This window comes from Xenopus tropicalis, chromosome 2 (genome assembly GCF_000004195.4).
Source record: "Xenopus tropicalis strain Nigerian chromosome 2, UCB_Xtro_10.0, whole genome shotgun sequence".
Lineage (NCBI taxonomy): Eukaryota > Metazoa > Chordata > Amphibia > Anura > Pipidae > Xenopus > Xenopus tropicalis.
Window position 1 is genome coordinate 84,478,103 of NC_030678.2, and position 14,776 is coordinate 84,492,878.

The 14,776-nt window shown below is 36.4% G+C and overlaps 1 protein-coding gene across 1 annotated transcript in view; it reads left to right on the forward strand.

Moving 5' to 3' along the window:
- Window positions 1-14,776, forward strand: part of LOC108645842 (ephrin type-A receptor 7) — a 66,623-nt gene that overhangs the window by 43,314 nt on the left and 8,533 nt on the right. Inside the window, exons 9-11 of the mRNA XM_031896215.1 lie at window positions 974-1,177; window positions 1,806-1,955; window positions 3,321-3,514. Of these exons, the coding sequence (XP_031752075.1) occupies window positions 974-1,177; window positions 1,806-1,955; window positions 3,321-3,514 (548 nt within the window). The remainder of the gene's footprint in view (window positions 1-973; window positions 1,178-1,805; window positions 1,956-3,320; window positions 3,515-14,776) is intronic.

A 14,776-nucleotide genomic window follows, 5' to 3' on the forward strand; every position in this document is an offset into this window, starting at 1 on the left:
TTTGGGCTATCATTTGGTAACACAGTTCAATATTTATATAAAAAAATATATCACACTGGGAAGTACAGATTTTTTATGGTTGGTATTGTAGGTCTCTGCCATCTTAAAATAGTGGCGTGGCTTTATTCTAAAGGCAGCTTTTATGCAGCTGACAAATGGATATTGAATGAAGCATCCCTCAGAAATGAAAGAACACCTCTTTTTTTTTAGTAACATGTTTTATTAAGCATTTTATAACAACAGTTTAAAGTAATTAGTTGTTAATTTAGTATTTATAGTCAAAGTCATTATTGGTAAGGCTGATAATGGCTTGTGACCAAGAAAGGCCCTGGAGTTCCAATATGTACTAGATCTCCAGAAACTGAGAAGTCTTGAATTTCTTTTGAATTGCTACAATGCCTGCTTAAATTTCATTGGTGCTGTTGACCCTTTTTAGCAGGTAGAGGTGTCCAGGGACTCCATCCAATGGCTATTGCCAGCCAACCAGGGCAAAAGTTGTCATAGATGGGCTGCTTCATACTGTTTAAGAGTAAAGGGCTTGGGATTGTTCTAAAAAAAAAATATATATATATACTGTAGAAATGACCAGAAACACCGAGATCTCTTGTGAAAAAAACAGCGGTTTATGCTGTTTTAAAAATACACGTTTTTTTCACAAGAGATCTGTGTTTCTGGTCATTTCTACAGTATTGGAATCCTTTACCGTGCATGTATGATATGTAGCAGTGTGCCATCCTTTGTATATATATACATATATATATATATATATATATATATATATATATATCCATATATAAATAAATATACACACATTACACAAACACACATCACACATATATATATATATATATGTGTGTGTGTGTGTAATGTGTGTATATTTATATATAGATATATATATTTATTTTTTTCAGCATGCATTTAATCAGACTTCATATTTACAGTTTTTTTTTCTTGTGTTTTTCACTTCCTGCAGAAGAATGACGGACAACTGACAGTTCCTCAGCTGATAGGGATGCTTACTGGCATTGCTTCAGGAATGAAATATCTCACAGAAATGAGTTATATACACAAGTGCCTTGCTGCAAATAAGATTCTAGTAAACTCCAACCTTGTCTGCAAAATATCTGGATTTCGGCAGATGCAAGAAGATAAACTTGATACAATCTTCTCCACTATGGTAAATTTGAAAAACAGATGATGCATGGGGGAAGGAAGGGGGGTTGAAATTCCTCTGTAATAACCTGTATTATTACTTTAAGTAGGGAGTTTAACACTATTGATCAATTCATTATTCCTTTCCTGTGTTTGGTATTATTTTTTTTTTGTTTGTTTGTTTTCACTGGGTAAGTGAAAGCAACTTAACAGTTGGCTTCCTAACCAAAATGGGAATGTTAAAATGTATAGCAAAACAGTCATAATGTCTAGATTTACATGAGTAACAATGAGTTGGTTCTGTAGCTCAGAGGATGCTATTTTGTGTGCCTATATAGCAGTAGTATTGGGTGTATACCTCCTGTATACTCATGTGTGGGGTACCAACATAATGTGAGGACATTAAAGGGGATCTAAAACTTAGGTTTAATTTATGCTGATATCATGGTTGCGGTAAAGTTACATTGATTAATCCTTACCAGTGGCCATGAACCACACTTTAAGGTCAGTTTATAAAGTTGAGGTTTTCTCTTCAGAATAACTTTAAAAATGTGTTTTGACTACTCATGATAGTAAAAGAAAGTGTAGCTTAGCCCTAGTTATAATGATATTTACCGTTAATAATGAATATGTATTTTTGTATTAAATGTCAGGGTGGAAAGAGTACAGTTCTATGGACAGCACCAGAGGCGATTCAGTATCATCGATACAGTACTGCCAGTGATGTCTGGAGTTTTGGAATTGTCATGTGGGAAGTCATGTCTTATGGAGAAAGGCCTTACTGGGACATGTCCAATCAGGATGTGAGTTCAATTTAATGTTGCTGTATTGCATTGTTATTATAGTTTAATGGTGCTGTACTGCATGATTCCATCATAATGAATATGTATTATTTTTCAGTTTTGAGTACCCTTGTCAGTGTCTTCTTGAAAAGTCAGCATAAACCACTTTTTTACACTAGCTGAATATATAGGGGCTGATTTTTTTTTTTTTTTTTTGCAACAATTCATATAAATTTCAGCAAAATAGATGCTAATTTTTTCCACAATTTATTAAATCCTCATCTCAGTAAGTTTTACGTAGCCAGATTTTTATTTTTTGCAATTTTGTTTAAAAAAAAAAAAAATCACAATTAAAAAAAAGTGCACACTTGATTCACAGGAATAAACTTCAAATTCTGAAGTTCTCATAAGCAATTAGAGAGTGTTACAGCCTGATTTTATTTAACTCACACCAAATTCTGAACCTTTAAATACTGGCAATCTAGTTTTCTATTTTCCTATCACTGTCAGTGATTTTCTATATTATCTCATGACTTATACGGAAGCCTAGCGCATACACTTGGGGGCATATTTATTATGCTGTCTAAAATGAATTTGCCGAAAAAATGGCGTAAAAAGCTGTGTAAAATAAATGGAGAAGATAGCAGTCTGAAAGCCAGATTTTACACAAGTTCCGGCGAAAGTGAAAACGCGTTTTTACATGGTGAAGCCTGGCAATGTGGGGCGAAAGGCTCTAATTTTTACATTGTTGCATTTGTTGCAAATGCAGTCTGAAATTGTATTGTTTTTTCAGTGATTTTTATGAGTTGTGGCAAAGCAAAAGAAAATGTTAATAAATCAGCAACCATAATTAAAGAACCTATACCCATATATATTTAAACATATCCTAAACCTAGAGCAACATCTGTCCCTTATGTTCCCCAAAGGTTATTTTTTTCCATAGAATCCTATTTAAGCTAAGAGGTTTTTTACTGATTCCCCTTATTTCTGTGATAATAAAACAGTACTTTATACTTGATGGCAATAAAAATAATATAAATCTGTGCAGGTGGCAAAATAATCCTACATAACAGAAAGAGTCCTGAGAATTCAAGATAATAGGTCCCATACCTGCATTATAAAATGCAATGTAAGAACAAAACCATAAATATAATATAAATACAGACTTTAGTCCTAAATATGAATGAGAATAATTTTGCTATATACAATATAATCTAAATTAAACATTATTTTGTACATTGTATATAACATCATTGCAATGATTTTTATTTCGCCTTTGTAATTTGGTGTGTGTTGGCCAAATGCAGTATGTTATAACATATATATACTGTATATATAGTTGTGTATAGTATGTGTTTAATATTTATATATTTTCCCCAACTATAGGTCATCAAAGCTATAGAAGATGGTTTTCGGCTACCGGCACCAATCAGCTGCCCCCCTTACCTCCATCAGCTGATGCTAGATTGCTGGCAGAAAGACAGAAATGAAAGACCAAAATTCACTCACATCCACAGCATTCTAAGTAAACATGGACAGAGTCCTGACAAAAGTAAATCTACAACATCCACAATAAACAGGTATACTACTGCCTTTTGTACAAATCCTATTTATTTTTCAATAAAAGTTAAGTTGGAAAAAAAAGAGGAGTCACATTGCCTAGTCTCACCAACATTGCCTAGTTTCTGTACTATAATCCAAGAGCTGTTTACCCATACACTTTTGATATCCATTATTTTCCTGAAAAAACAAATAAACAAACTTATGAGGGCTCATTTACAATTATTGTTTAAAGAAAACACAAACCAGTCAGAGTTTGTTCTCTGAACAAGGTGACAATGCTAAAATATCCAAGATGGTGACCATATCTGAAGGGCTGAATGAAGAAGTGAAGCTGTCAAATAAGGGAGGAGTTTTTTATTTGAATGAAAGATTGGTGTGCACCATTTTCAAATAAGTTATCGTTTTTCAGTACATTTTCAGTTCACTTAAATGCACAAACTGATTTGCCAGCATGTTGCTGAATTGACTAATTGTAAATGTGATGAATGAAAATAGTTTGGCATTCAAAACAAGCAAGAAGTAAAAGTGATTAGGTGTAATTTAGGACCTGCATTTGCAGTTGTGGTTGTACAGTATTAGGCATTAACAGTGTTGAGTGAAAAATGCAATTCTACTTGTGTTGAAAGAGGCTCCTTGCAGTTCCACATAGTTACTTGTCACTACTTCTGCCCTATCTTGTGATTTGCACACAGTACACTGAGGATTAAAACATTGTTCCATGCATATGTTGCTCATAGCAGCCAATCGGATGCTTGCTTTGGTTTTCTAATTGCTGATTGGTTACCCTGGGCAACATCACCGGTAATGCGTCACTCCGCCTTTTACACAGCATGATAAATTTACCCCCTATTGATTCAAGGGATCCCTGGAGCTACTGCCACCCTTGAATGCTTACACTAGTTTGCAATTGCAACAGGTGCAGTGCCACCTAGCGGCAACAATTGTCCTGTGCAGAAAACACACACTGCATTGTGGGTTAAATTGTACTTTGCACAAAGCAGCTGCATTTGTAAATTACCCATATTATATTTAACATTTTGCTAATGGTGCACCAGGAACACCATTTCAGCTTTAAGGCCCTACTAACAACACCAGTAGACAAAAGAAGCAATACCCACAGTTTCTCCTTTTAAAGGTGCCGTAAGCTATTTGGAGACATTATAAAAGCGGTTGTTAACTTTGAGCATTTTTTTTTTTTATTAAAGGTTACATATTTTTAGATACATTAAATAGTCCAATTCTATTTTCTATATTTCAGCCTAGTGGATCACTGTCATATAATGCAAAATCCATTAACTTAAAAGATACGTGCCAGTGATTGCATTTTATTACCATATAATTTACTCTTGTAAGTGCTTGACCTCTTAAATATATCATAAGGCATTGAAATTTACTGACTTACAAAGCAGAAGATAATGAGATATAAGTTTTCAGCATTAAAGGGTTCTATGAATAAGGACAGTATATCATGCACACTTTAGACCTCTGGACATGCAACAATACTATATTTGTTGGGAAATAAAAGGTATCAATGCTAATATTTGCAACATACTACATGTATAATGTCTCAATATATATTTGCTGACAATATCCTAGTTTAATACTAGTTTAATACTCACTGTGCAGTTCCTACATCTACTGTAGGCTGGAGTCATTGTTGCCAGTGCATCATTCCCATATATATTATCATTATATTGTGCTCATCAGGTCTGTACTGGTGTTCAAAATAGGCCCTGACATTTCAAGTACACAGAAGCCCAAACAGCAGCCCACAGGCCCAATATATAGTGACTGTCTATAGCATCTTACAGCAGCCCTTTTGGTATAAGCCAGAATCTACAGATTGCCAGTCCAGGCCTAGTGCTCATACTGTATATATTATTTAAAGGACATGTAAACCCTACATTTTCCTACCATAAAAGTTGGGCACATCTTCCCCACCCACAACACGTCATTTCTACTGCATATATCCCCAGTGTTTGCCAGCACCATCACATTTTCCTAAAACAAATAGCAACTTTCATCAGGTGGCCATTTTCCCTCTCACACATTATCAGTGACGTTTACATCTGCAAGCAGCACACGTGTTGCAGAATTTATGCAATGAACAATGCAGGCTTACACAGGCAGGTCTTTCATTGATAAAACGTTCTGCTTGGATTGAACACTGTATTGGTTAAGCTGAGCTCAGGAGAGGAGGTTAGGAGGAAATACTTCTTTCTCCAGCAGAGTGCACAGCTAGAGCAGAGTTTCTAAGGAAACCAGCAGTGCCATATTTTCACTGGCTGCTAGACTGGAGGATGTGTTTGAAATTAGCTGAGCTCAGTTAGTCAAGAACTAAAGCAAATTTCTAAGTGAGTTAGAGGAGGAGACGGAAACCAAAGTGATTAAGGGGATGCTGTAGCCTTACTGTTAAGCTTTGTAACCCCTATTTGGCTATGAAATAGTTAAATCCCAGGCTAGTAGGGTTTAGAGCATGGGCTACATGCGACTCTCTTAAACAGGATGGGCCTTCGCTATGTGGAAGAGACCATGCGGAGCAAGGGTGTAGTGGAACTACAACTCACTGTAGCAGTGTAGTGTAGAGTTATTAAAGATGAACGCCAGAAAGGTTCTTGCAGTTGAACTATAGCACAATTTATTGTCAGAGACAAATGATGAAGCAGGGTTATACTGACAAATGCAGTTACAGATGTTAAATGATAGTAGTACTCTGAGGACAACAAGCGAGGATGCACACCAGTTTATCCCACCTCTGTTTGGGAGTCTGGGCAGGGTAAATGCACCTTGTCTCCTATCTCTACTCCGTGGCCCTACTGCTGAGGCAACATTGCTGGATGGAAGAAATACTTCCTGCTACTTTCCTTGATGGGGCTGGAAAACTGCCCTTGCTTCCTTCCCTCTCTGCACGTCCATTCCTTTTTATATATATATAAAATAGGTTAATTAAGCCAATAAATCAAAATCAATAGGTTCCTACTTATAACTTGTTAAAACAGGAAAAATTAATTTAGTATAACTCCTAGGAAACTTTTATTTTAGTAAAAATGTTTTAATCTTGCATAACATTCAGATGCATTGCTATTCTAAGCATTTTCCTTACTTCCGCTAGTTTATAATTAACCTTGCATATTGTTTCATACTTCAGATCTGAAGTCTATTATTTCCATTTGAAGACCTTCATTATAACAGGAAAAATCAAACTATTTTACCGCTGTAATAATTCATTGAAAGTCAATGATGTGCTATACAAGTAACAACATTTTTGATGTGTGTTACATCCAACCACAACTGTTTTCTTATTTTCTTATTTTTTTGGAACATTTGACAGTTTACAAAAATAGCCCATACTTATGTGCTAGCTCAGGTTGGTTGGTGGAGAATAAACAGCAGCAAACTGGACCAAGTGACTACTATGACACAGTTTAACTTCTGTGTATTCTGTGTGTAGCAGGCCCTTTGTCAAAGGAAGACAGGTGTGTATCCAACTGCAGTATCAGGCAATGGCAAGGGACACTAGTAGTAATATAATTTTAACTGCACTGCTCTGTGCTTATTATTTGCATGATACCATAGCATATGGACATGCACACAATATTCCATTAAACAATATTCCATTAAACAATATTCCATTAAACAATATTCCATTAAACAAAATACTAGGTGAAAAAGAAATATTCCACCAACTTATAGTAGAGCCTGTATTGCTGGAAAGTTAAGGTGGCCAGGCCCGGATTTGTGGAAAGGCCACAAAGGCCCAGGCCTAGGGTGGCACAAGTTTAGGGGCGGCATGCCGCCCCGCCGCAACAGAATTTTAAAATTTGGCTCCCATACGGAGCAGTCGCAACCTCTCCCCACTGCTCCGTATGGGAGTTTAAATGTGCGATTGTGCATGCGCATTGATCGTGCATGCGCGCTCAGGGGGAGAGGGCGCCACGCGATTGCGCATGCACACTCGTGGGGGGGGGCGGGGGCGGCCTCGGGGCGCCGCAAAGTTAAATCCGGCCTTGAAGGTGGCCATACACGGGCCAATTCTAGCCCCTTCTAGTTCCTTAGACCGGTTCAGCAGCTTATTGGTCTGTGTATGGGCACTAATGACGGGCCTGCCCGACCCACATCTGGCCTGAAATCAGGCAGATATCGTTCAGGCAGGTCTGATTTTTAGTCGGATCGGGGACTGCATTGGCTCGTTGATGTGGTCCCCAGACTGACGGACGCCTATACCAGTTGTTCTAATTTGATTGCTTAGTGCGATATCGACCACCCGTAGGTGGGGACTTATAGTGTATAGGCTAATGATCTTTAATTAATTTTGATTCTTTGAGTAACCTTTAGTATGTCTGTGTGAGCTCAGCAATGAAGCTTTGGAAGCTAAGTCATATAAAATCATGACTAATTTTATTAAATCTACCTCCTTTTCCCAGCCTTTATTATACCCTTCTGCCAGCTCTGTGTCAGTAACCTTAGAATCTGTCTGACAGATCTGAGGACAGTGAAAGTTGATTTAGTGTTGTAAGCCATCAGGCCACACCCCCTAAAAACCCTTTTAAATGTGTGTTGGCTCAAAAAGACTATAAAAATGTCTCTTATATTATCACATTTTCATTATATTATGCAGCCTCATACAACCTCATGCATTCACTTTGCTGACTAAAGGCCAACCAAAGAGCTGGAATACCTTTATTAGTATTAATAATTATTATTTAATCAAACATTATGTTTTAGGATCCACTTCCCCATGGCTGCAAATTTAAGCTACTGGCTTCCACACAATATTGTGCACACTTTTTTCGGCATTGCAGGCTATTTTAAGGCTCCTTTCTTGTGTGTTCATTTCAGATTTATTACATCAATCACAATGGGAGAGCAAATTACTATAGCAAAAAGACTATTACAAACCAAACTCAGCCCCCAGAAAGATGAAAACTTAACTTTAAATAAGAGCTAATAAAAAGTAACTAGGTATCATTATTAATTCTGCTGGCAAGTGTTGAACATTTTCATATCCTTTATATAGGGCAATAGATTTTTGGCCCTTCAGACCATTCCCCATTGTATGATAAAAAAAATAACTTATTCTCTCCCATGAGAGAAGAAGCCAAAGGTTCTGGGCAACCCAAATGAAGCATCTACTGCTCAAGAAGTACCTAAATATCCAGAAACCATCATACAGGAAACATCAGTTAAACACTTATAATGTTCATAGATTACAACAGCATCAACAGTAATTGGAGGCAACATAAGTGCAATCTCTATCTTACATATGGAAAAAAGCTACATTTCAAGAACTGACACTTTGAAGTTTTTTACTGCTATTAAAGTTTCCTCAAAACAGTATTTTGTTCAACACCCACTTACACTCCCTAATGATTGATTATAGGAAAAATTGGTCTACTGTACATTACAATCACCAGCTCTCGGAAGAATTTTACAACTACTAAAGTTTCTTAGAAAATCACAGACTTCATTACTAGCAAGTGTGTCTTACATGATATGGGTATAAGCCTATATAGGCCATGGATGGAAATCTAATACATTTCTTATTATGTCTGTGATGACAACCACTTGAAACCCTTTGAAAAAAAATATGGCTTTAACAAAAGAGTTATTAAATACATTATCTGCAGCTCTTTCTTTTACAATATCCAAATCCATGCTTCAGTGATAGATTCCCCTTAGAGACATTGCCCTCTAAAAAGACCCCACCTGTTCTTAAATGCTGCTGTTATGCAATGCTAGAACACAAAAAGCTTCCATTCATGTTGAAATGGGAATCAGACTAACGGATATCATACAGTATAGTGGAATGGGTCAGAGCAATTAAGGTAACAACACAAAACCCATCACTCTGATCACTTGGGGTATCTTAACCCATCAAGATTAGCAAATACACAGGTATGGGATCCATTATCTGAAAACCCATTATTAAGAAAGCTCAGAATTACAGGAAAGTCATCTCCCATAGACCCCATTTTAATAAATTCACATTTTTAAAAATGATTTTCTTTTTCTCTGTAATAATAAATCAGTACCTTGTACTTGACCATAGCTAAAATATAATTAATTCTTATTGAAAGCAAAGCAATCCTATTGGGTTTAATTAATGTTTAAATTATTTTTAGTAGAATTCAGGTTTGAAAATCCAAATTACCGAAAGATTCCCTATCCATAAACCTCAGATCCTGAGCATTCTGGACAACAGGTCCCATACATGGATGGCCTAGTTTTTTACCAAATGCTGGAGAGGATATAAACACAGAAGAGCAATTTTATCTTATATCTGATGGGGCTGTGTAAAATTAACTTTCTCCTGGAGAGCTGATCTAAATGTTATGTACCCTTCCCAAAATAATCAAGCAAGGGAAATGGTGTTGACTCACATCTTATAGGGGCAAGGAGGTTTATTGCCAGAGCTTGAAAGCAACTTCAGGCCTTATCCCTTTCTCAGTTGCTCAATGAAATAAACTCTACTGCAGATTATGAAATGATTCCCCCAGAATTCCCCCAGAAACCAGGATTCCAATCTTGAGAAAGGCTGGTCACTATGGTTTACCTATTACACATAGGGGCTGACTTATCAAAGTTCGAATTTCGGACTTTTAAAAGTAAGATTGCAAAAATTTCTGATGAAATACGAAAATTTCTGATGTGAGTTAATTGCGCAAAAATTTGTATCATAGTCATACAAAAATATTGTGGTATGATCCAAAAGTTCAGAAATTTTCGTATCCGAATGATCGTAAACGGCGCAAAAAACTTTCTGACTTTGATCCTTCAGTGCATGATTTTGGAAGCTTACCATAATACTCAGTGGGACTCTGCAGCTCCAACCTGGCCAATGGAAAGTCACAATACCGAAGCTTGAATGAATTCCAAACCTTTCATACTAGTTGTGACAAATACGATTTTGTCGCACAAATTAGAGCAAATTCACGAAAACGTCATGGAAATTAATGAAAATATTGTAGAAAATACGCAGTTCTAAAACTTAGAAAAAAACAAATTTTTTGCATTCGGACTCAATCGTACTTTAATGAATAGGCCACATAATGTCACTAGACCTTTAGACCTTTGAATAATGCAGCCTTGTTTACTGGTTCATATGGATAATTTAATGTTTTTCTTCCCTTAAATCTTTACCATTCATGTTCTTCTCTTTTTCCTTTGTCTAAACCAGGGGTAGGGAACCTATGGCTCGGGAGCCAGATGTGGCTCTTTTGATGGCTGCATCTGACTCGCTACCAAATCTTTAATAAAAAAAATAACGGGGGCATGGCCTGTGCTCGGTGGATAGAAGACTTAGAACATGTCTTCTATCCACCAAGCACAGGCCACGCCCTCCTCCGCATCGCATCCGGCATCCTTGGCACCCACCCTACCTTGCCCCACAGCATCCGTGGCCAAACATATTGTATGGCTCTCACGGAATTACATTTTAAAATATGTGGTGTTTATGGCTCTCTCAGCCAAAAAGGTTCCTGACCCCTGGTCTAAACTATACTTTTCATATATAATAAAAAAGGAAACATTTAGCATGTAGTACTCAGTGATCTATGTTATAGCAACCAAAACTTTCTCTATATAATTATGCTTCAATGCACTTCTTTGAAGTGAAAAAATATAACACAGGAAAACACAATGGCATACAAACTCAAGCATTTGCTCATGCTAGAAAGCAGGGAAGCAATGAAGGGGGCACAGTCATTTCTTAGGCTTTGAAAACATATATCAGTACTACATTATATGTTACCGGGTGCCGCACACAATATTCTGGCACAGGGTCACAATATACAACATTAAAAAGCAAGCAGCACTAAAAATCAAATGTTTTGACCCAGCTGGAATAACTGTTGCTTCCTCACCTACATTATCTGTGACTTACTCCCTTCCTTTACATCCATCTAGATGCAATCAAAAGAACAAAACTGCAAAAAGGGCACATGCTAAAATAAAAAAAAGATACACAGCTTGTTGTCACTGGGATTTATCTGGTTCATTCAACACTAGTTTTATAAGAACCCAAAACATATATGCATTATATTCATTAACCTCAACTTGCTTTCTGGAGACCTACAACCTTGTAACTTTTGCCTATTATTTACATTAGTAATTGTAGGCACAGATATATTAAAAATATAAATCCTAAAATAAAACCACTACTGGTTTTGAAAATAATAGCATTTGAAACATTAAATCACATAATTTTCGGTTCTTTTTTACAGTCACGATATGCTGTACAGTTTAAGTGCTCAGTGATGCAATTGCTAAATTCTCTGTCAATCCTCTACCAGAGTGTTCTTTCTCTTCTTGTGAAAGTGCTTACTTTTGTATAGATTGCACACAATGCCTAACTCCGCTGTATAATTATCTTTAAATGCTCCCTATATGGAAGAATAAAATAGCAGTTTTAATATAATTACAGCTGTGTAATTGCCAGCACCAATGGGCTATTGGATAGAAATTTTCATTCACGGAGGAAAAGAAAAGGTCAAAGCAGACTATATCTGTATTTGCCATTTGTTTATAACTGTTTGAGAGCAATAAATATAACTACTGCAAAATGCTACCATATTTTCAAATCATTGAATTAAAAATAGGAACATTAACACCTACTCACACAACAATCCCAGTCAGTGAGAGGCAGACATAGAAAATAAGCAGAAGATGTTTTTAATAACAAAAAAAATCCCCTGCTTATTGCAGAAACACTGCACAAAGCAAATGGAACATCTTCCCCCCACGGAAAAGCAATTAAAAATAAATTTAAAAAAGAGCCAGGCTAGCCTCAGACATGGCAGCTTGTTTCTATGTGATAATAAATCTCCAAAAGGTAATATATGAACCTAGAAATGTCAATTACAGTTTTATCTGAAGTAAATACATTAGAATAGATTAGTGGCTTTGTTCCTGTTTATGATTCATAAGAGTTTCACAGATCTCATTGCATGGATATAATCTGTTTGGACTACACAATAGGGTCTAAACCTAATATAAAGTTAAACCATTCTTTTTTTCTGGGGACAATAATAACCTGCAAGCATTATACCATATAATCTTCATTTCTTGTTGTTAAAGACAGACAAACCTGTAAACTCTAAAGCAGAAAATGAAAAGGGTCTCTGTAACTATTTAGTTTCACTGAAATCAGAAATATTTAAAATTTTAGTACCTGCATTTTCTGTAGAAATATTGAAAGTGCCATTCCATAGCAATGTCGTAATACAACTTCTAGGGCCCTATTTACTATTGTTATCTTGGCAAATTTTATGAGACTATGAGACTTTCGCTAAGCTTTTCCATTTGGATATTAATCTTTTTGGAGTGATTTGTTTTTTTAAATGTTTTCCTACATAAAATATGTGAAATAGGTGATTTATATCCCCCTTTAAAGAAGATCTAACCACTGATCCAGCATACTCCAATCAAGGTTAAAGCATGCTTAGCAGTATTCCAGCAATATCAGGATTGTATTCTGAAAGCAACAATTCAATAGCTCAAACAGCTGTTCTGCACCTCTGCATGGCAGGTGATCAATGAATGCAAGAGAATCCTCCAATAAGAATTTCATCTGATCTGGCTCCATGTTTTTTGTTCCTGCGTTTAGAGATGAAATAGTACATCTAGTACTTTAAATGAATCCACAGGATTCTCATCACTAAATATTTTTGTATCTGTAATCAAGTTTGGGCCACATACTTTAGAGAGACATGACTATATCCACCCTAATAAGGGCCGTGGCAGACAGGGAGACTAGTCGCCACGCAACAAATCTCCCTTGTCGCGGGCGACTAATCCCTTCCTAGTCGCGGGCGGCTAATCTCCCCAATATCGCATCCCACCGACTAATCTCCGCGTCTGTCACAGCCCTTGGCATTTGGTTATAGTGTAGTTGACAATTCATGGTTAGATAACAACAAGATGAATGACATAGAGTTAGCAGACAAGTAATTATATGGTAATTAAGTTTGGTTGCCTATTTTGGAGTGCTATGGTAGCAAAACATTGTGTATGTCATGCATGTATAAAACAGAATTCTTGATGTAATGATGACAGTGAAGCAGTATTTTACAGAATGGGATATGGAGGGTTGGCATGTGCATCACAATCCTCTTTATTGTTATTGTTTCTTCTCTTTTTCTTCCTTTATTTTTTGTTATTGCTTTGGTAAAACAATGGTTAAGTTAAATATAAGATCCAATAAATCAAATAAATGTGCAATATATAGTAGTATCAGTTAACTGGCACTGACAGACAAGGATCTCATAAGAGACAAATTGATATAACTGGTGATCAGTACAGTTCAGTCTTTAGAATTTCTAACAAAGCAATCTTAGACCGTGCTTGCCAATTATAACAGAGACACATAAATGAGTCCTAGTTGACTGTAACACATGTGCACATGCCATTATAGCTTCAGCACAGCATGCAAGAGAGCAGCATAGAAAGTGACAGGAGGCAGTTAAAATTCATTATCAAGGTGACAGAGTGAGCAAAAATCATCAGGACAGACGGGCAGGGAGAATATAATGTATGGGCAGAATAAGCCAAAAATCACCTGGGACAAGTCAGGCAGGCTAACAGAATTTTGTGTAGAGAAGAGCAAACTGAAATTTAACAGGAGCTCCAAAGGGAAAAAAAAAAGTAAAAAGAAAAGTTTCTTAAAAAACCTTATTTTATAGTGTTTTGATTAGGGTGTCAGCTTAATCCTATCAGAATTCCACAAGTGTTGATAGGAAGACAAGGCATTGATATGAACAATGTTTTTATACCTTTTTTTTTACAAAGTAATGTGACATAAGGCAGATTTCTGGTACAGTGTTGTGCAGACTATGCTTTATCATTTGTCAGTCTATACTGTTCTAGTACTTTAATTATGTATAAAGAGTAGGTACGGTAAAGGAATACCACCCCTGTGCTGTCATGCACATTTCCTACTTCAGTACTGGTTACTATGCAGGAATGAAACAGACGCTTTTATTGTTGCTGACTAATGAGATAACTGACTGATATGATGTCATATAATAATAATGAAACTAGACAGTGATGCCAGCACAACAATTTCTTATTGCTAGCTGTTGGGGATTATTGCCTTTCTGTCTGAATCAATATGGGAAGGTTTCCCAGAGACTGAAGTCGATTAACTTACAGGTGGAGCCATTAGTGAACTGTGCAGTCTTTGTATGAGATGCTGAAATGTTGGTGGCTCCATCTGTAGACCTTTCTGTAGAGCCTGATGGTGAAACTGAGGTCTGCAATCTGGTTAATTATTAATATTTTAT